This window comes from Tenrec ecaudatus, chromosome 4, assembly GCF_050624435.1.
Source record: "Tenrec ecaudatus isolate mTenEca1 chromosome 4, mTenEca1.hap1, whole genome shotgun sequence".
Taxonomy (NCBI): domain Eukaryota; kingdom Metazoa; phylum Chordata; class Mammalia; order Afrosoricida; family Tenrecidae; genus Tenrec; species Tenrec ecaudatus.
The window spans coordinates 203,174,689-203,201,392 of record NC_134533.1 but is presented as its reverse complement, the minus strand read 5'-3'; the positions used below and the strand labels follow the sequence as shown (position 1 = coordinate 203,201,392).

Genomic DNA, 26,704 nt, shown 5'->3' with positions numbered 1-26,704 from the left:
GTGTGTACGTGTGTGTGAGTGAAGATATGTCTGTGTATGAGTGTGTATGTGGATATGTGAAATTGTGGGTATGGGTGAGGGTATGACTGTGAGTATGTGTGCGTGTGTGTAAGTATGTGTGTGTACATATTTGTGTATGTGTGTAATTGAAGGTATCTGTATGACTGACTGAGTGTGTGTGTGGGTGTGTATGTGTGTACATATTTGTGTGTGATTGAGGGTATATGTGTATGAATGTGTGTGTACATGTGTGTATGTGAATGTGGGGGTGTAAGTGAGGGTGAGTGTGTGTGTGTCCTAGTGCACAAGGTCAGGTGCCTTTGTGCATGGGTCAGGGGGAGACCCTGGGGAGTCCTTGCCCTGCAGGGACTCTTGACCCCACAGGAAGCTGCTGTCCCCGCCCAAGCCTTCCTGCATCCCTGTCTGTCCCCCGAGTCTGCTCTGGGAAGATCTGCTTCCGTGGAGCAGGCAGCCGGGGCCTCAGCCACGTCCCTCACTGGGACCACACCAACATGTCTTCGCAGCAGCAGAGTAAGACTTGCAATCTGTGAGGCCCGGAAGTTGTTGGGAAGGGCACTGGGGGCCGCAGGGGTGCATGTGAGAGGCTGTGGACCTGAATGACCAACCGCCTGAGGTACACAGCTTGCGCGGACTCTGAGGGTGAAGGCTCCCGGTGAGCCACGTGGCTGCTCAGAAGCAGAGCCAGGCTTCTCCCGTGCCACAGGCTCTCCGCCTCTCCAGGCAGCGGGGCTACCGGCACCGGGCAACTCTGGGGTGTCCCGTTTGGACAGGATCCAGCTGCCGAGTGAGTGCCCTTCCTAGAGGGAGGCTCCATCCGTGCCCCCTCAGGATGCTGGCCCAGGTAAGCTTGCACTCTGACTACCCTGGGGTCCCCAGTGCCTGGTGGGGAGCCCAGCCCCAGCTGAGCACTGTGAGGGACAGAGTGGAGGAGGTGATGGTGGAAAGCACGGGCACTGCCCCTTACTGTGAGGTGCAGGACAGCTGTCCTGCAGAACAGAGTCCAGGCCAGGCCTCATCTCTTTTCACAAAGGTACACAGGGGTGGGGGGTGGGGTCTTAGATGAAATATCAACCCCTGATTGGGCCGTGCTCTGATCAGAAGCCCTCCCTGACCCGACACCCCCTCCAAGGTCTGCGGGAGCCTCTGTGCCCTTGCTCCGGCAGCCTCGGGGACTGGATGGAGAACGAGCCCTGCCCACAGGGCCGACACACAGATCACAAGATGAACAGCTCTGCCGTACCTGGCCCTGGGCCTCTCCACCTGGGCTGTCCTGGGGGTGGGTGGGCATCCACCCTGCTCTGAGGTCAAGGTGACCTGGGCCAAGGCTCTATGGGGTAAGGGCAGACCTGGCTGCCTGTCGTCCTGGGCTGGCCGCACCCCGGGCGTCCGCTCACTGTAAAGCAGGGTCGATGGCAGTGGCCACCTCACAGAGGTGGGGCCCTTGTCACCTCCTGGGGGCCCGCATGCACCGGGAGTCGGCAAGAGCGCGCAGAGCCAGGGTAGGTGGCAGGGGGGCGTTGGTGCCGACACAAGCAATCTGTGTTCTGTAAACACAGCACCCACACCAGCCGGCCGCCCCGGCAACTCCTGCATGTGGGGAGAGTGCTGGTCTGTTTGCCCACACTCCCTGGTGCCAGCTGGTGTGCTGGCACAGCTTCCTCCCAGCTGCCTCGACAGCCGGCCGGCAGCTCCAAGCTCAGGGAGGGGGAGCGGGTGCGAGGGCGGGGGGACGGGGGCCCCAATCTCACTCCTCGCTCGGTTCAGCCCAGGCTCAAAGCCCCCACCCCTGCTGTTACCCTGCCCCCCCAAGTGCCTGAGGTTGGCCCTGCTGCACCCCTGAGGTCTAGGGTGGTCCCCAGCCCACCTGAGTGCAGAGGCCCTAAGGGGACCCTGGTCCTGAGCGTGAGCAACAAGTGGCCCTCCATCAGGGCCGGTGTCTCCCTCTGTCCTGTCCCTCCTGGGTGTGGTCAGCACCCCCTGGGTGCGGTCAGTGCCCCCTGAACTTGCTGGCTTGCATTCCAGGTGCTGCAGGGACACTGGTACCCACGGGTCCAGCAGGCCAGAGCCGAGTGTCCCGAGGTCTCTGCTCCATGGCCGCCTGTCTGAGCTCAGCGGGGTAGCCATCAGAGGAGCACTCAAGGTCCTGTGAGTTCCTCTGTCCAGCAGTCGCCCCAGCACTCCCCAGCCACCGCCAGGCCTGGGCACAGCGTCTCAGACCCTCGTAGCCGTGGGGCTCGCTGGGGGCTCGGGAGAGGCGCCTTCAACAGGTGCTACGTGGCCTGCAATGGAGTTGTCCCCTGACCTTGGAGACAGGTCATGATTACCGAGGTCCGGCCCTCCAGCATCTCATCCGAGGTTCACAAGGCTTGAGCCTGTCCCTGCTGCTCACCAGCTCCCCACCAACTGGGTCATCGGGGGCTGCCGTCTCTGCCCAGCCTGACTCAGAAGGGCCACTGACCAACAGGAGAGCTAGTCCTGGGCAGGCGGAGTCATGGGTGGTCAGCCCCCACCGCGTGGGCGCACAGTCTCAATGACAGCAGCCGGGATCCAGCCCCTGCTCCGTGTGACTGTGGTGAGGCTTCCCTTGCATCCCTGGTGTCAGAGGTTTGCATACTTCCTGTGACGGGCACTCACTCTCTCTCCAGAGATGCTTCCAGCATCTGGGAGCCAGTTTCCTCTAAGCCGGCACGTGCTTCTGCGCTCTCGGATGACACGTCTTCGAGTGCTGCCCCGGAGACTTTGCCCAGAGCACCGTGGGAGCTGGGTGGAGGCCTTGCCTGAGATGTCCAGGCCTGAACTCAAGGCAGGCTTCAGGAAACCGGGGCACCTCGAGCTCCCCTGCTCCTCTGTGCCAGATCGTTCCTCGTCCTGGGGGTGAGGGGGGGTGTGCTCCAGAGGCAGGGAAGCAAGCACAGGAAGGTTGGCACAGCCCGGCCCCCCGGCGTCTAGAGGAGGATGTGTGGTTTCTTGTGTTGTCTTGTTTTTTAGCGTTGTTGTTTTTTTTTAAAACACCAAGAGACGGAGCCTCTTCACGGCACGGGTTTTACAGCGTAACGCGCGGCGTGATTTCCCATTCTCTGCGGCAAGTGCACTTTTTACACTAATTGCATAATTAGACATAATGTACTAATTGCGGTAATGGATGACAGTCAACTAAACTTTAACTTTAAAAAAGCAGGGAGGTGTCTCGGGGGGTGGGTGGCGGAGACTGGATGCCCCTGTGAGCTTTGCAGAGGAAAACCTGCTGGAAAGAGCCCATGGTGCTGCTTCTTGGGGCCATGGGGCTCTCGGGGCCCCCCCCCCACCTGCTGGGAGTCTAGCTACACATCCTTCCTCCCTCCAGGGCCCTTTGGGATCCTCCCCTCAGAACCTGTCCCTGCTCCGCTGGCCCGGCCTCTGCTCCTGCCTCTGAACTGACCGTTCACTGTCCCTCCTCCAAACAGTCCCCCGCCCTGCCCCAGATCTGGCCTCTCCTGCTCAGCCCCCCGACTCCACCCAGATGCCCTCTCCCTGCACCACCACCCAGTCTCATCCTGGGTCCAGCAGCCCACCCTGCCCTCGGGGTGGAAAGTCTGGGGGGCAGGACTATGTCTGGCCCATCTCTGGGGCTTTGAGTCCGACATGGCCCCAGGGAGAGCCATGGGTGAATGTCAAGACGCCCCAGTATGGGTGGGAGTGTGGGTGCCTTTACCAAGGCACTGACTCAGGAGGGTCACCCCCCCACCTGCCCTGGAAGATCAGGCAGGTGCCGCCCTCCGGCATGGCCCACACAGGGCCTGCAGGCCACCTGACGGGTCAGGACAGAGGGCTCCTTCCCGCCCGTCCTGCTCAGTCCGAGGTCGGTTACAAACGGTGACAGAGTCATCGTGTACAAGCACTGGGTGCGGCAGGTTCCCGGACACAGCCGCTTCCCACCACCACCACCTCTGCCTCTGACCTGGCCCAGCAAAGGGTCTGAGTCAACACAGTCCCCCGATCCCTGGCACAAGTGTCCCTCATTCTGCCAGCTAACACCCAGCCCGAGCCCCAGACCGTGTGTGTGGCCACTCTGGTGCCCCTCCCCCAGTGTGTGCCCTTGTTGTCAGCCTGCCATCTCCCGGGGCCTAGTGGCATGAGGGTCTGGGCAGCTGAGAACCCCCAACCCCACCCACTCCTTACGAGACGAGGGCACAGGCGCAGAGTTGGTCCCAGAGTGGAGAGCAGTAAATCCACAGGCTCAGCTCCTGCCAGCCTCCTTCCCGGGCCGAGGGAGGGGCCAGGGCACCGGGGCACCCAGCTGAGACCCTGGCTCCCTGGGCCTTTGAAGAGACAGCCAGCAGTGGGCCCCAGCCTGCATGAAATCTCTCTCGTTCCATTTTCTTTCTGATTTAATTTTCCAGAGATTAGGGACCGTTCACCTTCACTGCAGAGAGGAGCCCGTGCCCATCTGTCTTCTCCCCCGGGGTTGGGCGGTTGGTTAGTCCATCAGGCTGGTTCTGAGGACCAGTCCTCCACCGGTGGCCCACGGCCTCACGTCTCCGGTGCCACCCGCCCCCGGGACCCCTTCCCTGAGGGCCTCACCTTCCATGTGGGGAATAACCACCGGGAGCAAAATGGTGTGGAGAATGTGCCCTAAAGCAGAGACACGGGATCAGAGAGATCCCGTTCAAATCCCAGCTCCGACTGAACCCTCCTGGCCCTCAGTGACCCCGGCTGCTAAACGGGGTGACCAGGATGGACCCTCCTCAGGGGTGGTGAGAGGTCAGCAAGTTTAAGCACCTGCCAGCACCGGGGTCTGCCGACGCTCTTCCCGCTCCCTCCCCGCCCTCTGCTCTTTCTCTCCTCTCCTGCCCTGGGCACACAGAGTAGCCGCTAAGATCTAGAGCAGTGGTTCTCAACCTTCCATTCCATTTCTTATGGTATAGTCACCCCCCAACCATAACATTTTCGTTGCTACTTCATCACTGTCATTTTGCTACTGTTATGAACCGGGTGACCCCTGTGAAAGGATCGTTCGACCCCCAAAGGGGTCGTGACCCACAGGTTGAGAACCGCTGATCTAGACCCATTGACACTGGCTTTGTGGGACTCTTTGCAAAATGAGGTCTCCAGCCTGCTTGGGGCCTGCCCAGGTCGCTGGTCCTGCGGCCTTGATCTTCGTCCCAGGCACGGAGGGATGGCTGCCGGACTCTCTGTCGCAGTCAGGACGGTTGGAGACTGTGGGGACGAGCTGTAAGTGTGCCGCTGCCCTTCCTCCATGTGCCCTTGGCCCCCCTCCCACTGGGGCCGGAGGAGTGGCTGGGGGGCAGGACGCTGCACCGACCAAGGGTCTGGGCTCCTGACAAAGCCTCGGCCCCACAGGCCTGTCCATCAGCCACATGCATCTGTCAGGGCCCAGAGAGGGTTGGCGAGGAGACAGGGAGGGAAGGTGTCATTCCTGCTGGGTGTTGCTGGATGAGGGGTCTGTGAGGAGGACACCTGAATGGACATCGAGGACTCCTGCCTCCCGCACTGTCTCTCAGACCTCAGCCATCCAACCTCTGCCACCGTGTCTCCTGTGTACACCTGGCTCCAGCCAGCCTGTCCCTGCAGTCCGCTGCTTCCTGCCCCGCCACCACCTGGGGGGGAGTGCGAGGGGCAGGGGAGGGGGGTTGGAGTCCTGCCTCTCTCCCTCATCTGTCCCGGGTAGATGTTGTGTTGGCCTGCAGCCTGGCCCCGCGCCCTTGGGCTCCCGCTGCTTGTGCAAAGGTGGAGGCCATGCGGCTGCCCCCGCAGCTACTGCTCCGGCAGAGAGCTATTGGTTTTTTCCAGTTAACTCTCTGTGCCAAGGACACTGGTGGGCGCAGATCCTGCTGGCCACTGAGGCTTTGCCCCTGGAGCACCCCGGCCTCTCTTCTGCTTTCAAGCTGGCCCCAGGGGCCGGGCCAAGCCCGTGCTCCAGGAAGCCAGCCCTGGGGAGGCACATGCTCTGGAACAGTCCTGGGCTTCCTGCAGGGTCTGCAGGGGGAAGCCCCTCCCAGACATCCCTTCCTCCCCACCCCCTACCCCCCGCCACAGGAGAGATGGCCTATCTCTCAGGGTGTTACCATCTGCTCGCCTGTGTCCCTCAGCTAGTCAGCTAGCCTGGGATTCAGGGCTCAGCTCAGGCCCCACCTTGGGATGGGGGCATGGCGGGGGCCAGCAACCCAGGAGCCGTCTAAAGCAGTGGTTCTCAACTTGTGGGTCATGACCCCCCTGGGAGTCGAATGACCCTTTCACAGGAGTCGCCTAAGACCATTGGGAACACGTTTTCTCTGATGGTCTTGGGAACCGAGACACCGCTCCTCTATCCGCCTCCAGGTGGGTCCCCCCACATGCAGATACGGCCACCTACGAGTACCCGGCATGAAGACTGTTACCCATGCTACACCATGCTGCGAGACAAAGTTCCATTTATTTGTCACTAGAAATAAATAGTTCACAATATATAATTACGTATTGTTTGTGATTAATCACGATGCTTTAATTATGTTCAATTTGTAACCATGAAAATACTTCCTACCGATCAGATATTTACATGACGATTCATAACAGTAGTAACATGACAGTGATGAAGTAGCAACGAAAATAAAGTTGTGGTTGGGGGTCACCACCACGTGAGGAACTGTATGAAAGGGTCATGGCAGCGTGAGGAAGATTGAGAACCATTGGTCTAGGAGGATGGTGAAGAAAGGGGTGAACAGGGAGGTGAGGGAGGGCTCTTGGGCCTCAGGCTCATTAGGAAGTTGGGGGGCAAAACAAAAATCATACTCGCTGCCACGGAGTCTCGTGATGCACAGCGACCCTGGGGGGCCGGGTGGAACTGCCCCTGTGGGTTTTTGAGACCCTAAATCTTGATGGGAATAGAAAGCCTCTTCTTCTTCCTGAGGAACAGCTGGCGGTTTCGAACTCCTGCCCTGAAGGTTAGCAGCCCGACATGTAACCACCACACCACCACTGACAGCCTGGCCAGCCCCGGGATTCCACCCTCATCTCCCCAGAAACTCCTTCCTTCCACTCGCTGCCCTTGCTCAGGAGGGTGCAGATGGACAGGAGAAGTGGGTGGGGGCCTGAACAAAGGTGTGGGGGCCCAGAGGCCTATGATAGAGGAGGGGTGTTGGGTTAGGGACACAGAGTCCATAGAAGGGCAGTGTGGCAGGTCCGTGGGCAGCAGCACATCAGGAGGAGAGTGGAGACAAAGTGCCCGACTCCAGGGGGAAGTGTTAGAATTTGATGAAGTTGCCCCACCTACCTCCAGGGTGGGGGTTGAGGGGTGCAGGGGGACAAGGATAAGGTGACATGGGGAGGGGGCAGCAGATGGGCTGCCCAGGCAGACAGTGGGGCTGCAAGCGGCCAGACCCCAGAAAATGGAGGCTGGAGGCTTTTCACAACTCTAAGTGGGGGTGGGGGGGGCGCACTAACAGGGATGGGGTGGGGGTAGGGGAGCACCAGCCTATCTGCAAAACCGGGGAAGTCCTAAACAAAAGCATTAGCCACAGTGGCCCTGGACCCTCTCAGCCTACACCTCGTGGTCCCGTGGGCCTATGGGGTGGAGACCATGATTCCCACATGTGACAGCTCTCTGGAGACGGAGGGTGAGAGAGGGGTGACTCCTGGCTGGGTCGCTGCTTCCCCGCCTTTGCAAGTGTTCACCTGTGGGGACCCTGGGGGTGCCCTAAAACCTGGAAATCCACTCCCCCTGATCAGCCCCAGCCCAGTCACTGTGCCAGGACTCAGGGTGAGGGGGCCATCCCAGGCCCCATCCTGGCCTCCTGGGGCCCCCAGGAGTTCTTATGGGAGACCTCAGCATCTAGCCTTAGCTGGCCCTGACCTCTGCCGCACCTGAGAATGACCTTGGGAGGGGAGACAGAGATTTGGGAACTGGGGTCCCAGGCTGGGCGAGCTCTGCAGGCTACAGCAGGCATGACTGGGATTGGGGTCTGGCTTGACCACTCATAGGTGGGTGGCTCTGACCGGCCCTCTCCTGTCTCTGAGCCTCAGTTTCCCCCAAAAGTATGTCACTGAGCTCCCTACATTTCCCCAGCTACGCCCACACTCCAGCCCCTCCATGGTGCCTGCCTGCCATCCAGGGGCCAGGACCCAGGGGACCGGGGGCAGCGTGACCCAGTGCCCACTGGGGCCTCCCTCCTCCTACCGCTCTCCGCCAGGCCTCAAAACTCTCCCCTAATTGCCGCCGCTCAGCAGGAAAGAGCGGCTTCGCTGCCTGCCCCACATCACTCTGTTCCCAGGAAGGACAAAAAAGAGAGGAGACACGGGAGAGAAGGGGGAGGGGTGGGAGGACGGGAAATTGCCTGAGTGGGCTTTGTGTGGTGCTTTAACCCTTGCACGGCCAGAGCTAGGGGGCAGGGGGGCTTCGGCCTGCATGGCCCCCAGTCCCCTGCCCCTCTGTCAGGTGATAGCAGCTTTATCTGCCCCCATTGAGCTGTCACTCTCCAACCTTTCCTCCCTCCCACCTGTCTTGCTTCTCAGCTGCCTCTCCACCTTGTCTCCTCCTCATGGCCGCCCCACCCCCACCCCACTCCCCTGCTGCACAGCCTGGCGGCAGCAGTTCCACCAGCCAACCAACCCGGGACCTCTGGTACAAACCTCCTGGTCACATGGGTGGGCACACACACATAGGTGTGTGCAGTCGATGCATGCACACGCATGTGCACATACATGTGCTGCACATACCCCAAGATTCCATCCACACAGACACTGCAGAGCTGCTCTAAAAGATGCTGCATATGGATGCCCTAACCCCACTCCACTCCCCAACCCTCAGGCACCCGCCTGCACCCAGATGGGTGTGTGCCCAGCCATAGTGTACGCACCGGCGGGTATAGACTTTCACGGTCACACCCCTGTGCGACAAGCTCAGGTCCGAGCCCTGAGAAGGGGGATCTGGGTGGATCCGCTCCCCCACTTGCCTCTTTTTCCTTGCCCTCTCTCCCCCAGCTACACACACACACACACACACACACACACACACGCCCTGTAGCTTGTGCCCTGAGTGACAGGAGCCCCTGAGGCACAAACAGCTCCTGCTATGGGTTCTGCTAACACCCTAGGGCAGTGTCAGCAGAAAGGGGTGTGGCTGCCTGAGCTGCGGAGAGGCGCTGCTCGTGCGTGGATGTGTGTGCGTGATGCATGTGTGGGCGTCTGTGTATGTGCAGGCGCGTGTAAGCATCTCTGTGTTGGTAGCAGGTGGGTGGTGGCACTCAGCTCTACCTCCCCCGGTGCCCGCCCCCACCTTGTGCTCGTAGCTAGTCATGGAGATGCTTCCTCTAGCCCACGGAGGGGGTGCTGAAGTCCACAGAAGGCAGGGCATCCCACCCTGCAAGCACCTGCCCTCAGCCAGCCCCACCTGGGAGCCCAGCTATGGAGCCTGCCCTAAGGATGCTGGCCGACCCCCAGCCGACATCCACATGCCCTGAAGGGAGTAGAAGCCCGGGCAGGAGTTGGGGTGGAGGCTGCTGGGGGGGCTGGGCAGAGGGACTGCAGGCCCATGGAATGGGATTGCCAGCCTCACTGCCGCCTCTGCTTTCTTCCAGATCTACAAGGACAACCGGAACCTGTTTGAGGTTCAGGAGAACGAGCCCCAGAAGTTGGTGGAGAAGGTGGCAGGAGACATAGAGAGCCTGCTGGCTCGGAAGGTGCAGGCCCTGAAGGTAGGGTGTGTGTGTGTGTGTGTGTGTGTACAGTGTGTATGCGTGTGCCTGTGTGCACGCACACAGTCATGCACAGTGAGGGCTTTGTCCCGTCTGCTTAGCCCTTACCCCTGTGATTACACAGCCTATGGGCCCTCTGAGTGCAGGCTGAGCTTCACTGGCCAGCTGTGCCCATGTGCTGTGGCAGGAGGATGAGGGTGTCAAGTGAGGCATAGGCTGCAGAAGGGGTGACCTGGGTTCTCTGAGCCCTTGAGAGGGCCTGCCACCCCCTCCTCTGGGGCCTGGACTCTTCCCCTTCCTCTGGGTCCCCTAACCAGTCTATGGCTGATGCCCGGGATGAGCAAATGACAAGGCCAGTCACCTGCTGTCGGGGAGTCTGTACCACTGGGAGCCAGGAAGGGGGAGAGAAGATGTGGAGGGACCACGGATGCCCTACAGAGCAGGCTGGAGCCCCGGGACCCTGCTCTACTCCCGGCCTTCAATGTATCTCTGTCCCCTACTGGGCCCCCACCTCTCCATCTGTACTCCCAAAAGCTGTGCCTCTCAGCTCCTGAGTCCATGTGCTGGGACCCCCTAGGTTGCTGGGAGCAGGTCTTCCAAATGGCAAAGCCCTGGCACTCAGGCCACCCGGGAGGAGCAATGGGGAGGGGCTTCTGGAGGTGCCCAGTATCCTGGGAAGGCAGTGAGGCAAATGAGAGGAGAGTCCACCACAGAGGCCCTCAGCCTGGGTCAAAGAGAGGTGAGCCCACTGGAAAGAAATGTATTCCTGATGATGTGTGGGCAGACTCAAAACTTCATTGCTTAGTGGGTGGACTTAAAGCCACCATTGCTCAGTGGGTGGACTTAAAACTGCCATTGCTTAGTGGGTGGACTCAAAACTACCATTGCTCAGTGGGTAGACTCAAAACCACCATTGCTCAGTGAGTGGGCTTAAAACTGCTGTTGCTCAGTGGAAGAAACCAGCTGCCAAAGAGTGTGTTTTGACTGGTCCCATTGTGTGCCATGTCCCAAATAGACAAACCCTCCTGAAACATAGTAGATTGGCGGTTGCCTAGGGCAGAGGGGGCGGTGGGAGGCAAGGACAGGGAGCACCTGCTAATGGGCACGTGTTTTCTTCCTGAGTTGATGGAATTGTTCTAAAATTAGATGGAGGTGAGGGTTCGCACAACTCTGACTGTATTAAAGACCACTGAATGGTGGGGTTTATGGTGTATGCGTTATATCTCAGTAAGTCTGTGTTTGTGGGGGGGATAGGTGCGTGAGTCCACACTACCTACACCCAAGCTCAGACTAGGGTCCTGCAGGGTCAGTCAGGAGGGCCCCGCCCCCTCCTGCCCCAGCTAGACCCCTGGCACATCCAGCTCCTTGCCCAGAAGCTGGGCCTTGCTGCCCACCTGGAGTCCTCTGCCTGCTCCATGCAGCCCAGGGTCATGGGCTAGAAAGAGACTGAGATGCTGGGGCCAAGGGCCCATAGGAGGTGGACCCGGGGAGCCAGTGCCCTCCCACCCCCTATTGCAGACCCAGAGTTGGGCCCAACCCAGCCCCGCCTGCAGGAGCTGCTGGTGAAGGCATTGGGAAGCAACTGGGGAAATGAATTAGGGAGTAGGCAAAGGGCAAGCATTGGGGGGGGGTCTCCCCTTGTCGTGGAGAACATTCCGACCACCTCACATGCCAATACATCACCCCTCGCCTCTGTGTCTTTGCCGAAACTAGGTGCAGTCACAGTCTGTGTTTGTCTCTCGGTTCCTTGCCCACCCCTCCTTCCCAGACCCTTGTAACTTCACGCCCGGCCCCAGCTGGTGTTGGGAGAAGGCTCATCCTTCAGCCTGGTCCCCTCTGAGGGGGCGGCTGCTGCGTGGGGACACGACAGTGAGACAGTCCTCTACACACAGGACTCAGGGGTCCCAGGGCAGCAGTCCCTACCCCTATTCCCCTTTCCAGGGTCTCTGACAGCAGGGGTCCTGGGTCCCACCTCTCTCCCTGTACCCCACCCACCAGCTGGGCCCTGCTCCATCCGGTCAGCGCTGCATACAAGCTAGTCTGCTGGGAAAGTGCCCATGGACTGGGCTGCTGTTCTCACAGCCCCACCCAAGGGAGGCCACTGCACCGATGGAGATGCTGAGGCTTGGGGGCGGGGGGGGGGGGCGCACACCCGAGGTCAGGATGTGGCCAAGGCAGATTTGAACTCTGGTCTCCAGCGTGCATCCTGGGGGTGCTTGTAACCTCCCAGCCAGCTCCTGCTGCAGCGCCCCTGGCGGGCAGACCCTCAGCTAGCCCACCCGGCCGCCCTCAGCTGCAGGGACAACCACCATCCCCCTCCTGGGTCCGTCTGAATTGTTCGAGATGCGCTTTGGTCTTAATTATGTTTTACACCTGCCTTTCATCCAGCCCTGGCCCCCTTCTCTTTCCCTCCGTTTGTTTTCAGGCTGCATGCACAGGGAGGGAGCAGTGTTGGGGGGCTGCCCTCCCCTCCACCCCTACTCCATTGTTCCTCTCTCCCTGGACCCTATCCAATAATCCAATTTAAATCCCCTCGCTCTGGTCTGGAATTTCAATTCAGGCCTTGCAGAGAGGGGCCCAGCGCCCTGGCTTCCCAGGACAGAGCTCATTGTCTCATGTAATCAGGGACAATCAGGTGTTAGAACGGGTATCTTCAAATGGTATCGCATAGGAGAGTCAGGCTGGAGCAGCCAGGTCTGGGGCAGTGGGGGGAAGGGGGTGAGATGGGGGGCGGGGGTGCAGCTCCAAGTCCAGGGGCATCTGGGCCTCGGCTTCAGAATGTGAAATGTGCTGGAAGAGGGGCTCAGAGCAGGGCCCAGCCCACACCCAGGTCTTGAGACCCAAGACATCTAAGGAGGCACCCTAAGGGACAGGGCCCAGAGCCAGGAGGGGGCAGATGGGGCACCCGGGAGGTGACGGGGAGGGCAGAGGAACTGGCATCAGTCAACAAAGATAGTGGGGAAGTTTAGCATGGAGGCCTGACAGAGGACAGACAAGCAGTGTCGGCCCAGGGACGGGCCCAGGCGTGGCACCCAATGCCAAGGCCCAGCCGGGGGATGTCCCCCCAGAGTGTTTGCACAAGCCCCACAGAGCGGCAGCCCCGGTCCTGGCCAAGCCCAAGCTGCTGGCGTCCAGACGCTCTGGAAAGCATGCAGACGGGCATGGGAGCCAGTGGTGGCGGCTCTCCCACCCACCCTTCCTGAGCAATTAAAAGGCACGACGTGGGGCTGGCAGTGGCTTCTGCCTCCCCTCCATTACAAGCATTAAGAGAACTTGACCCCCCCACTTTTGCTCTCTTGAAAGGCGCGGCAGGCACGTGGAGCCAATTAGGCGCACGCGTGGGCGCCAAGGGCCCTGATTGCCGTGATGCCGGCTGATTATTCTCCCCTCACCCAAACAGCACCGACGCCGCTTCCTGGAGAGACGCCACTGCAGCCCAGAGGAACCTGCTGTGCCACCCCATCCCCGCAGGGCGGGGCGGGCAGAGCCCTGGTGGACGGGCATCTGTTGAGCACCTGCTGTGTGGAGACCCGGCCTGCAGGGCGGTCAGGGAGGCAGCGGGGGTGTGCTGAGGGCCCAGGAGAGATGTGGCAGCCTCACGTGGTAGGGAGTGCCACTCAGGGGTGGGGCTCCCACGGGCCTCCAAGGAGGGAGGTACCTGCATGTGTGTGGAGCAGAGTGACCTGCAAGGGACCTGGGGGATCAGCATGCACCTGGGACTAGACACGCTGCTCCCCGAGACCAGTGGGTGCGAGGGTGGGGACCAATGAGATCCCAGAGGCCTCTGGATAGCTTGTAGGCAGATGGGGTGTGGCCTGGTGGAGCCTGGCAGGCCTCAGGAAAGGTCAGGTTGGGGACTAGGGGGCTAGGAACTCTCTCCCCCATAGAACAGACCCCTGACCTGGGTCCCCCTCCAAGGGGCAGGTGTTAAGGGCTCATCTCCTGGCAGCCTAGCCAAGGCCCTCCCCCTGCCGGAACCTGGCGGGCCAGCCTTCCACCTACCCCACCCCATGGCTGAGTTCTGGTAGCGAAAAGGGCATGTGTCCAGCCAGGAGGCTCAGATTCCGCCCACCCCGAGCTCCATCCTGCTGAGGGCACCAGACCCAGGTGTCACTCCAGGATGGGGTGCCCCACCTCCCCTGCCTGAGAGCCCTGCCAGATTGTTCCTCAAGGCCCCCACCCCATCTCCCGTTAATTCCCTTGCTTACTCCAGTGTTCAGTAATCCTGTCCTGTTGCCCCTGGCCCAGCCCGGCCCTGGTCAGCCGTGGTACCAGTCTCACTCTCACAGAGGAGGGCACTGACCCTGAGGCGGAGTGGCAGCAGTCAGTGCCTGCTGGCCCTTGCTCCAGACCCACTGCCCCTCACAGGGCTCCTGTAGGTTAGAAGGCTCAGTGAAGCCGCGGCGAGGGAGGAGTCACCTGGAAGAGGGCTGAACTGGCATCTAGGTTACACACGCTGCTCTTAAGCCGACTCCCGCAACCGGGCAGGGCAGGGCAGAGCTGTCCCTGTGGTCTCCAAGATGGTCACTCTTCATGGGAGTAGAGAGCCTCGTCTTTGTCCCCAAAGACCGGCTGGTGGATTCAAACTGCCTACGTCCCAGTTAGCAGCCCCGTGTGTGAACCCCCTACGCCCCCAGGGCCTGGAGACAGAACTCCATCAGGAGATGCTGGGGTGGCCCTAGAGAGGGCGCCCCAGACGCAGGCCAGTGCTGCCCCTAGAATCCTCTTACCCCAGGAGAGGGGGCTGAGGACACGGGCTGCGGGTCTGTCAGTCAGGTGGAGCACCAGGAGCCCCGGGCCTGAAGGAGATGAGATGCAGAGGGCTCCACTCCCCCAAAGGAGGCCTGCCCTAGGGGGGATCCCTCAGCTGGTGCCCACCACCCTGGGGGGGGTCCCCGTAGAAAAGGGGGTAGAAAGTTGGTGGACTCACCTATGCCATTCTGCAGCAACCCGGACCTGCACTTGAGCAACACTCAGTGCTTGGACACGCTCACATGCGCTGGGCCTCCACTTGCCAACCTTACAGCAGGGACCACCGCGCATGTGGCCTCAGGGAGTTCTGGTGGCACTGATTCAGAAGGAACTCTCACAGGGCCCCTACTGTGGACCAGCTGTGCGGGCTTCCAGACCTCCCCTGCAGGAGGGGCGGGGCTGACCTTGTCAAGGTTCCCCCTTAACCCCTGACCCCAACTCCAACTCCCAGGAACTCAGGGCCGCCCTCTTGAGGCTGCTCAATGCCGACACAGGCTCCTGGCCGGGCCTCGTTTGAGAGGCTGGTCACAGCCGTGTGCCCTTTGTTCCGGCCTCCTGTGTTTGCCCACTCTGTGCCTCTGCGGACGGGAGTCAGGCATGTTTGCTGTGTCAACACCAGCTGGAGCCCGGTTCTGTAGAGAGCCGAGGGCAGGAGCCTGCATCTGCCAGCTGCCCCGTGTAGTGCCTCTTGGGCTAGCCAGTCTGATGGGTGGGTGGGTAGGCAGGCAGCCCCTCACCTTCTCTCGGCCCATCCATCCCCCAGGACCACTGGATGTGGACCAGGCGGATATTTTAAACCAGTGAGTATAGTCCCTTGGAGGGGTTGAGGCAGGGGACTTAGCTTAGAAAGAGCCGTCTCCCCTCAGTGCAGCCCAGGAAGGCTTCCTGGAAGAGGTGGCGTTCAAGACTTTGGAGGCTGATTACACACACATGGTGGTTTTGATGTCAGCAGATGTGTAGACAGCACAACAGTGTCCGAGCACATCAGGAGAGGATTGGGAGCCTGGCAGACTGGTGCCTCTTGCCCACGTGTGAGCAGGGCGGGGCAGCCACAGAAGCTTCTGGCAGGCCACTCACACTGGGAACAGAGGCCCAGAGAGAGGGAGCTAGCTGGTCCGCTGCCTGGGGACGGGCTCAGCTGGCAGAGCAATGTCTAGTCCCATGTGCTCCTAGGATGAGACGCCTACCTGCCTGATCAGTAGGTTTTCTGTAAATGGACCTTTCAGGGTGACTCACTCAGGAGACAGACCCAAAGGTGTGGCCCAGGTGGCTGGAGTTGGGAGGGCCAAGCGAGGTTGTAACTGTCACGCCGACGACACCCCTGCTACATGGACTTGGCTGGTGATGCCCTTCTCAACCTCAGTTTCCCCATCTGCAAAACGGGCCAATAGGAAGCCGCCTGGCATGGTTCAGAGATCATCTGAGCTGAAATGGGGCCATGGCATCTTCTCGTTCACCCATAATGCCTGTCGGGGACAGAACTGGTGAGAGATGGCAGCTGATGCCGCCCCACTTGCCACACACCACATGCACCCCCAGTCAGCCAGGAGATTGGGGAGGAAGTCAAGGGCATGTGAACAGCAAAATTGGACCATCTGTGCTCAGGCGATGGACAGCAGTGACAGTCCACTTAATGATCTGGGCGTCTCACCACTGTCCTCTGCTTCAGAGCGTGGGTGGTGCAGCCCCCACTGTGATCGCCCATGCCCAGGTCCTGGGGCGGGGAGGGGAAGAGGCTGCTGTTTCGTGCGCGCGCGCTGCAGGGCTGTCTGGAGGTGAACTTGCGCGTTCTCGTGTGCGCATGCACGGCGGGCTCTCTAGGGGTGGGCGTGCACGTGCTCGTGCGTGCGTACCTCACGTCCCTCAGGCTGCCACTCCCACTTGGGCTGGGACTGCCCGGGGCGGCTGCGGCCGAATGAAGGGTCCGCTGATCTGGTAATGACGTTGACCGCTCCGTCACTCGTGGATACCTAGGCCTCCTTGATCTCCGATCTGCCTCTGCCCGGCTCCTCGCCCCGGTGACTGCCGTGTAATTAGCTCATTTGGCAAAATAACGCATCTGCCATACCTCCCCTCCTGTTCTGGCTTTTCCCAGGAAGGGGGCGGGGCGGATGGAGCAGGGAAAATTCCTGGGCGTGGGACCACCTCACAGACCAGCCTGGCTCTAATGCCCGCACACGGAACCCGCCCCAGCCTAGAGACCGGTGGGCAGGAGGAAAGGGGGCCAGGGGCTGCCCAGGCTGGCCTGTGCCAGGAGGAAGGAGTGGTGTCAGCCTGGGGGGAAGGGGGGGTGCTGTGCCTGAAGGCAGCCGCACCTGCTCGCCCAGCAGCTGCTCAGGCCCAGGTTGGGTTCAGACTAACTGGAAGGACATGGCATTGCCCACCTGCAGCTGAGCAGGCAGTGGACATATGGGCAGGCTGCGGGTGATGACGGGGTCCAAAGGACAAGCTCCTGAGACAACTCCCCTGCTCAGCCAGGAGTGGAGGGGACCCAGCCAACATCTGCCTCTCTGAGCCCCCACGACTCACCCCCTGCTAGACAAGCTCCCACAGCTGCGGTCTCCCCAAACTCCCACTCTGGCCATCCCACCCCGCAAGCCAGGGTCTGGCCCAGCTGTGAGGTGCGGTCTCCTGGAGCAGTGAACATGAACAGGGCACCCTAGACCTCCCCACCCCTAACCCCCAGGGAACAGAAACATGGGCCCTCTCCACCCCAGATGTGGCACTAAGTGGAGGGTGCTGCCCAGGTGCTTAAAATGTTTCAGCACCTGAATCTGTGCTGCCCTGGGCCGGCCATCGCTGTGGACCCCCTTCCCTTCCCCCTCCCCGCACCAGATGCAAAACCAGGCTGCCGAGTCTTTGCAGAGCCCTCAGAGGCCTAGCTCCCCGGGCTGAGCCCACTGTAACCATGGGCCCTGGGCAGTCGCCGGGTTGGGTTCAGCCCTCAGCTGGTGTGACCTACTTTCCCCAGACTCCCCCCACCCTGACCCCCATTTCCCCACCTTCTCTCACTGAGACTCCCTCAGGACGTGAATTCTCTTAAACTTTTAATTAAAAACATTCTCCCTTCTCCCTCCAAGCTCAGATTCCCTGTGATTTTCCTCTTAGATGGAGAAGTGGGGGGAGCAGCAGGCCAGAAGGCGGAGCCCGGCTGAGGAGAGGCTGCTGGCAGCCAGCCCTGCCCCGGGCCACCGCACCCCCCTCCCCCCTCCCCCCCCACCTCCCACCCTCCGGCTTCCCGGCTTTTCCAGAGTGGGGGGCGTCCCTGAAGATTCCCAGGCTAGTTGTCATGACCAGATCCCCTTCTCCTCCAGGAGGGACTTCATGGCAAGGGTCAGCTGGATGGGCCAAGATTTCACACATGGACAGAAATCCCTGAGTTCCCTATGGGCACCATCCACTCCACAGCCTTCTTACCACCCCAGGGCCACAGGCCGGGCCTTGGCTTCCATGGTCATGTTCAGAGCTCAAGGCCAGGTCCTGGCATAAGGGGCCAGGGCCTCCAGGATGTTGAGGCCGCAGGTCCTCCCAGACTGGACACGGGAATATCATCTCTCCTCGTGGGTCCGGCCCCGAGTCCCCTTCAGCCTGTCCTCGAGTCTGGAGGGAATCAGCCTGGTCCTCAAGTCCCCCTTTCAGAACTGGAGGCACGAGCTGGAGGGTCTTCCTTGTGTCACCCCACCACCCGTCCCTCTGGTTGAAGTCCAACCCCGTGTCATTGGTTCCACCTCCAGGCCCCCCTGGCCTTTGTGGATGGAGAAGGGGCAGCACAGAGACACTGACCCATTGGAACCAGGACAAGGACTCTCCCTCCAGCTGTCCGCTGAGACTCCCAGCAGGCACCTTATATGTTGAGCCCCTAAGCAGGTGGGGGTGGGGGTGGGTGGGCAGCAGGATCTGGAGTTCATGAAATAGAAAATTGGCCAAGAGGGGGCAGGCAGGCCAGGCAAAGGCACAGCATAAACAAACATGGAAGGGGCTCCAGGTGGGGCATGGGGTGGGGTGGGAGGCTGAACCCTGGACAGGAATTTAGACTCTGGGCCCCAAGGCCCCAGCAGCCTCTTGGGCAAGGCAGTGACATCATACATCCTCCTTGCAAGCATATGCTGAGCGCCTGGGCCAGCCCTCGGGCAGTGCCCATCTCCCTACAGATGCTCTGGGGCTCCAAGGGTGGTATTAGGGTCAGGAGCTGGGCATTCCCCCACAAAACAAGAGAGTCCAGCACTCCCGTCCCACGTCAGTTGGCAGGGACAAACCCAGAGCCTGAGCAGGGGTGGAGGCAGTGAGGAGGAGGAGCTTCCCCCTGCCTCCGGGTCTGAGCCCCCATCTCCTAGCCTGGGCCACAGCTTTCCGAGCAAGGCTCTGGGAGTCTCCTGCCCCTTCTTGCTAGCCCTCCGTCTTGCTTGGCAGCATGAGTAGGCAGAAACCTCCCCCAGGGCTCCAGTGCAGCTCCACAGAAACCCGCACCAACTGAGAAGCTGTCCCATGCGCACCAGGGCCTACTGGGCAGTGCCTGTGCACGGGTGATGGGGAGCACAGCAGGCGGCCGTAGATCTCCCTGGGTCCCCAGCCCTGGTCACCCTGAGCCACCTCCGAGGTCAGCAAAAGAGAACTCGGTGCCCCTTAGAGTTTACAGCTGGTGGTGGGACCTACCCGGGCCAAGAAACAAATGGAGTATGAGAGAGAGAGAGAGAGAGAGAGAGAGAGAGAGAGTGTGTGTGTGTGTGTGTGTGTGTGTGTGTGTGTGTGTGTGTGTCCGTGCATACTAAAGAGGGGTTGTCTGTATGCCTGGAGCTTGCTCCCATGCATGCCCATGCGCATAGCTGAGGGTGGGCCAGGGTCTCCCAGACGGGAGGATGGGGGCAGCTGGGAGAGTCTAAAGAACTGAGTGAGAGGAGCCTGCCATCTGAAAACCCCGCTACACCCCACTCCCGCTGCCCCCCCCCCCCGCCATCTGAAAGCCCCGCTACACCCCACTCCCGCCGCCCCCCCCACCATCTGAAAACCCCGCTATACCCCACTCCCGCCACCCCCGCCATCTGAAAACCCCTGCTACACCCCACTCCCACCGCCCCCCCGCCATCTGAAAACCCCTGCTACACCCTAGTCCCGCCCCCCACCATCTGAAAACCCCTGCTACACCCCACTCCCACCCCCCGCCATCTGAAAACCCCACTACACCCCACTCCCGCCGCCCCCCACAAGCACGCTCTGGGCACCCACAGGCATGCGTCTGTCCAAAACCCACGTGTACACGTCAGCTCTGCCCGTGGACAGCCACACATGCACACTCAGCCTGTGAACGCACAGACACATGCGGTCCATGCCCACGTGTACCCACTGAGTGCTCATAAGCCTCTGCGGTGCCCATGTGGGCAGCCCAGCCACAGAGCAGGGGCAGCTGCATGGGGCAGAAGGAGCTGGGAAACGCTGCCCTCACAGGAGGGGGAGACCAGCATGCGGGCAGAGCGGGTGGCATGTGCAGAGGCAGCGGTGTGAGGATCATCGCAATCGGGGACATTTGGAGCACCTGTGCGGGCAAGGCCCTTCATTCGTTCGCTCGTTCATTTCATTCTCCAGGCGGCTGTCAGGTGCTGGATGCTGTGGACATGGGGCTGGGGGAAGAGGGAGACATCTCTCCCCGTCTCAGGACGTGCACAGCAGACTGAGAAATTGTAAGACAGGGCAGTGACGTCCTTGGTAAGAGGCTCATGGGCCCGGAAGGCTCTTGGCTCTTGGAGCGGGTGCTTGGTCAGGACTGGGACTCATTTGTTGCGCTGTTGTTGTTGACACTTTCATTGGTTTGCAGTCTTCAGAGCTGGGAGGGCGCTTGGCAGTCAAAGTCTATACCTTTTGTTATATAGATGGAAAATCTCCAGGGTGTCTGTTTTCAGGGGTGTCACAAGACTCATCCTTAACCCAACCTAACCCTGGACTTACCCAAGACGTGACCCTCTCTGCACAGCCCAAAGGTGGAATTGCAGGGCCAAGGGCCAACCCTGTCTGGGCTCCCTTACTGCAGGTGGGCTGTGCCCTTCTCTGGTTGGCAGTAGTGTCTGGGGACCGTGGGCTGCCATTGGGCCTCAGTTTTCCACCAAGAATGGAGGCATCATCCCTGACCTGCCTGCCCCGCGAGGGGGCTAAGAACGGGCAGTGCTGGCTCCCGCGAGGGGGCTCCTCAAGGCCTTCCTGCTGGGGGGGAGGTCAGGATGCTCCCAAGTAACAGCAGGACCAATGGCTGCCTTCCCCTCCTCCTCCACTGCTCTCGAGCCATCCGTCACTTACAAATTCTCTTCATTTCTAAATAAAATGATTTGTTAATTTGAGTGAGTGATCGCCAGCACCGGAGCCTTTGCAGGGCCGTGGAACAGCTTGTGGGCTCCCGGAGCCCCTTGCCGCCGGCCTGGCACAGACTTCGAGGGGCTGTTTTCGATCTAAATGTGAATTGAATGAGGAGAAAAATGTTTCTCTTGGCAATTCCATAGGAGCTCTCTCTTCTGACAGATGTTGGAGTTTATGATCCCATCGGGCCAGCGTTTTGTCGAGCAGAATTGCTAATTATTTCAGAGGCCTGGCCACAGCCAAGGAGGGGAGGGAGGTGGCAGGCGGGGCTGAGTCTGCGGGCAGGCAGGCGCTGCAACACCAGGCCCAGCCATTCAGCCTTTTTCCTCCCCAGCCTGGGGTCTGCAGGACACTGGGGATGGGGAGCTGCCCTCCCACTGGAGGACATGGTGGGCCTGCCCTTGGCCAGGCTGCTGTACCGTTGGGGTAAGGACTCTGAGGTCACTCCTGGGTCTTGAATGGCTTGTTTCGTGGGTTCAGGGAATGGAGGAAGGACAAAGGCTCCCAGCAAGGCTGTGCTTCCCTCTGGCACAACTTTGTGGGAAGTGTCCGTCCTGGGTGGGTCCTGAGCTTGAACAGAAGTGGGGCTGGGGTCATTGTAAGCAGGGACTCTGTGGGGGCCCACGTGGATTTGGCATGTCTGTGTATGGTGTCACGGGCCACCTTGGATGCTTGCATTTTCCTGAGGATGCCCTGGGTGCCACTGTGGGGGTGCTACCACTTCCAGGGGCTCCCTGGTGGGTGGGCTAGGGGGAAGGTAGGTTTTGTGGTGGAGATGTGCTGGTCCCACTCCTGGATTCCAGTCCATCCAGCCCGGGGGCTTTAACCTCACCTGGGGGCAGATTATAACAGAGGACCAGGACAGTAGGGCCAGCCTACCCCAACTCAGGGAGCTCCCAAGATTCCTCCAGGCTTGCTCCCAGGGCCCGACGACTACACAGCCCAGGTCTGACCTGAGAAGCTGCATTCCTCACTTCTAACCGGAGACGGCAGTGCCCTCTGCTACAGCTCCTGATGACCAGCCCTCCACCCCGAGGTCCCCGCCTCACCACCATCTCTCCTCCCTGAGCTCTGACCCAGACAGGGGAAGGGGCCGCAAGCCATGGCCGCCCCCTGCTATGTTGTCCTGTCCCCTCCCCCTCCCTACCCCAACCATCTCCACCCCATCACCACCACCACTGCGGCCTCCAAGGCTCAGCTCCCTGGGTTTAACACAAAGGCAGCCACAGCAGCCGGACGGGATTTTATAACTCTAATTAACACTGGTCTCCCTGCGGTCCGGCTGCCGGCTGAAACCAGCAGAGCTCCAGGCTCGGGGGCCTGAAGGGGCAGCTGGAAGCTCTCGGTCCACACCAGCCGGACCTGCAAAGGGGCGGTGGAGCCCCCAGCCTCGTTCTCTCCCGTCTGAGCCCCAGTTCCAGCAGCCACTCCAATAGGGACATGGAGAACTCGGAGGGGGGTGGCAGCCACCCCCAGGCTGAGAGCCCGCCAAGCATCACTGATTGGCCCTGAGTCCCTGGGACGCCGGTCCTCTCTCTCCTCTGGATAAAACTCCACCATGACATCCTTCCATTAAATAGGGCATGTTCAGAAGAGAAAATTGCTACCATTTTCCCCTTTTACTTCACTGTCATCAAAAATTGATCCCATATTGCATCCTTATTCCAAAGAATGAGCTAAAAAAACACACGGAATAAAAATCTCCACTCTTCAGAGCAGCGGCGGCAGCATCAAGTACCCCACCCCTCCATACACACCCCCAAAAAAAGGGACACTACCCCAGCTGTCAGGGACCCGCCTGCCCCGCGAGTTGGTGGGGCTGCCGGGGTGCGGTGCCGGCGGAAGGGGACTTCGATCTGGTGAAATGTGGTAGAAAATGGGGTAATTGGGGGAGGTTAATCGCGATCTAAATGGAGCAATTCGTTATCTCACTAAGAAGTGCCTCACTTTTCCAGGGAGAAGGGTTTGCCCGCCAGATGCCGCCAGCCTGCCTGCTGCGGGGACTCCTGGAGCAGGGCCCCAGAGCAGCCCTGGGCCCACTCCACACCCTCCCCCCCTCCCCCCCCATGCCCAGCTGTGTGGAGTCCCCACAGGACAGAGAAATGGAGGCTGGGAGCACTCGGAGGGTCAGTCCTCCTGCCCAGTGTTCCTTCCTGTGGGTCCGGCGGGCTCCAGGGGACAGGAGCGGTTTGGCATCCTGTGCTTCTGTTTCATTCAGCAAAGGCTGGAGCAGCTCGGCCTGGATCACTGGGCGGGGCGGAGGGGTGAAGGCCAGCGTCGTCGGCAGGGCCAGATGGGGTGAGCTCTCCCGTGAACTCGCAGCCTCGGGCAGTTAGAAGACAGGGAAGAGCTGCCCAGTGCCCACTGCTCTGTGCTCTGACTGGAGACCAGGCATGCGGATCAACTCCCAGGACGCCACACTGGCTCCCCACATAGTGGCCTTTGGGAGGCACTTTCCCAGGGGCACTGCTGGGGCTCCCCGTGACCTTAGGCCTCGGAGCCAGCGCTCTGTATAGGACCCCACCCCCACACCCCGAAGCTGCTGGTCACGCTGGTGGCATGCCATGGGAGCTGCGGGTGCTGCAGGCCTGAGCGTGGCCGCTGAGCCCGTGGGCTTGGGCTCTGGGTCCTGACTCCACCAGCTTAGGGGCCAAGAACCTCCACTGTTCTCCTCACCCCACCTCGGAACTGTGACAACACCCAGGAGGCACCCATAAGTGACCGCCGTGGTCACGAGGACACCTGGTGGGCAGTCAGCTGGATGGAGGTCTCACAGCAGGAGGACGGGCTCCTTGTGGAAGGAAGCAGGTAGATGACAACAGGCCCAGCGAAGCAGCCCAGCCTTACCCCTCTTGTGTGGCGTGGGGCCGGCAGGGCGGGAAGGAATGGGTAGGCCGCACTGCCCTGCGCCCACACGCACATCCTCAGGTGCAGACAGGTCTACACACAGGCTCCTCCTCCTCTCAGCCTCCGTCCTCCGGGCCTGCCTCCACGTTGACTGTCAAGTCCGCTGCCCGCCCTGGAAAGCTGACCTCCCCCAGGGGAGGCCGGAGCCACAGGACCCCTGCTTGACCCCCTTGCCCCTGGGGCTCCTGTGCCTGGAATTCCTTAGGCAGGAGGACCAGGAGAGGAACCCATCCTCCCCCCAGCTGGAGTCCAGACCTGGAGATGGGGCAGCAGGCCCAGGTAGTTGGAGCAGCAGCTTGGAATTGGGTGACCCAGAGGCCTGGATGCCCTGTGAGGGGGGCTGGGCTGGACTGGCAGGGGCCAAGGGCCCTCTCTACCCCCAAGAGACCAGCTTTGTAGGGCTATCTTAAGGGAAGCAAATGCAAGAATGCAGACCAGCACTGACCCCCGCGGGCCTGTGCGGACTCGCCCCAGGGGAGCCCCAGGGTGACACTCAGCAGCCCAGCATGGTCATGAGTCTCAGCTGGGCCTAGCAGTACCACTGGACACTGGACACATGGGGAGCAGGGCTCCAGAAGGCCTTGTGTGACCGTGGGCAGGACACACAGCCCCGCCGTGTTCAGCACCCACACCGCCACCACATCCTGCCTCAGCCCGTGCCCTGGACTCCTGAGACCACACAGGAGGACAAGTGGCCTAAGGTCGTGCAGTCAATTTGAGGCCAAGCCCAGGTGGCCAGCTCTCCTTGCCCCGGATTCCTCCACAGCCCATGCTCCGTGGGTCCCGTGCTCTCTGGTCCACAGAGACTGGAAGGTCCCACCTCCTCCTTAGAGGGGCCACCGAGGATCTGACAGGGGTAGGGAGGTGTTTCAGTGAAGGCCCCAGAAACCGCTTCCGCACCTCCTCTCAGACTGTGGTCCCAGGCTCCCTGAGTTACCGCCTCTGAGCCCCAGTCTCCTCCCCTGGCAGTCGGCCTCCCAGCCCCAGCCCCGCAGCGGAGGGAGAGTTTGAGGCAAAGATGGCAAAGAGCAGAGGGAGCCCAGGTGCCAGGCTCAGTCCTTGGGCTGCCCTTTGCTCCTTGACTGGAGCCCTGGCGGCACAGCGGTGACATGCTGGACTGCCGGCAGCATGGTGGACAGACGGTTCAAAACCACTAGGCACCCCAGGGGAGAGATGGGGCTCCTACTCAGATCCAGAGTGCTGGTCTGGGAGACCCCCTGGCTGCTGGGTCCCGCGAGGTCGCTGTGAGATGGAATGGATTCGACGGCAGCAAGTTTGGTCTTTGGGGTTCTTAACAAAGCGCTCTCACCTCCTGTACCTCTGACTCCTCATCTGCAAAATGGGCGGAAAGGGGGCCTGCTCTTCCGGGGCCACGGGGGGCGTTGCATGGTGCTGGGCAAGTGAGGACTCTGCGGTCACCCTTGATGGCAGGTCTCTGGGTGCTCCAGCTGCATACCACCACCCAGCCTTGGGGCTTCCCTCCCTGTCCACCCCTGGCCCTTCCCTCCATTTGCTGTGACCTGCCCTTCAGGGGCTCCTCGTCTTCCAGCCGGGCGCCCTCTCCCGCCCACCCCCTGATTGGCCTCTCTTCCTCACCCTTCATAAGCCCGTGTCCCCACGCTTCCTCCCTGACGTGTTCAGGCGCCCTGGGCGGGCGGCACACTGCCCCGTCACAGCCAGGAGAGGGGAGCCCCCTGGCCAGTGCAGCTTCACCACAAAGGCCAACCTGGCAGGAGGTTCGGGGAGCTGAGGAGTGCCGGGAGGAGGTGACCTTGGCCAGCTGGGGTTCAGGTGGTCCTTGCCTTGGGGGTAGCCAGCAGCAGAAGGGTCCCCCTGAGCCTGGACCCAGGGGAGGTGGAGGCAGGGGGGGCAGCAGTGTCCCCTGAAGGCAGGCGTCTGCCTCGCCCTCCCCAGCAGCGCTGGGACTGTTGCTAGGCACCTGTGAGGCCCAGGTGGGTCCTACCTGTCTTTGGAGCAGCCTCACAGCGTGGGGTGGGCACAGGGCCCAGGCAGGAGCAAGACTGCCTCCGCCTGCCCGCCCTCCTCTCGCCTGGCAGCAGCGGGCAGAAGCCATTAGCGCCTGGCAGCCCATGTCCCACGGCTCTGACAAACGCCTTAAACGTTGTCGCCACAGCTCCAGCTGTCCCGCCGGCCGCCTTCCCTCATAATAACCAAGTGCTGGGCTGATTGCAGCCGCGGGGCGCAGCCAGTGTGCAGAGCATGCTCACCCTGGTGCCTCCACCTGGCAGCCTTGGGGCCCACCCTGCCCTCCAGCCCTTTGTCTGACTTCCGCCTCCACCCATGCCCCAGCGGCGCCCCCGGGCCAGCTAGGGCCCGCGTGTCCACTCGGAGATGGTGAGCCATGACAGGTGGGCCGTAGGCACCCAGCAAGGTGACAACCTGGTGGGAAGGTCTGGTTCTGATTCCCATTTGTGGGTGAGCCTTGCAGGAACCCCTCATCCGCCCCCCCACACACACACACCTTGTCTTGGGCAGCCTCATCTCTCAGGCAGGGAGTGGTGGGTTCCCATGTGAGCACTGTCATTTGATTGCTGTGTGGCCCCAGACGAGTGGCTCTCCCCCTCTGTGCCTTGACATCCTAGTCATGGGATGGGAGTGCTGGCTGGACTTTGCGGGGCTGGGAGGGAGCCCGCGTGAAGGGTGATGTGCACACTGACTGGGCTGATGGGCAACACAGTAGTGTGTATACCTCGGGTCCAGACTGCCTCCTCCATGAAGCCCTCCAGCTTGGTCCAACTAAGGGTCCCCCCAGAGTTTCAGGTGGCATCAGGGCAGACCTCAAGTACTCAGCATTCTCCTTCATCCTGCGCAGTCTCGTGAGCCTGCTGGGAGCATTAGAGACCCCGTTTCAGAACGGGGCTTATCAAGGATCCGAGAGAGGCGTCCGTTTCCCATGTGACACGCAGATCCTGGCCGGCAGAGGGAGGACCGAGGCCCTGGCTGGAGATTAGTGACGCAAGCTGGATCTGACCATGCACGCCTGCCCCAGGCTG

At 61.2% G+C, this 26,704-nt stretch overlaps 1 protein-coding gene across 4 annotated transcripts in view; it reads left to right on the top strand.

Moving 5' to 3' along the window:
• The window catches only part of CACNA2D2 (calcium voltage-gated channel auxiliary subunit alpha2delta 2), a 128,010-nt gene that overhangs the window by 59,753 nt on the left and 41,553 nt on the right, over positions 1–26,704 (top strand). For all 4 annotated transcript variants that reach the window (XM_075548993.1, XM_075548997.1, XM_075548994.1 and 1 more), the window contains exon 3: positions 9,573–9,689. In XM_075548993.1, coding sequence (XP_075405108.1) covers positions 9,573–9,689 — 117 coding nt within the window. The remainder of the gene's footprint in view (positions 1–9,572; positions 9,690–26,704) is intronic.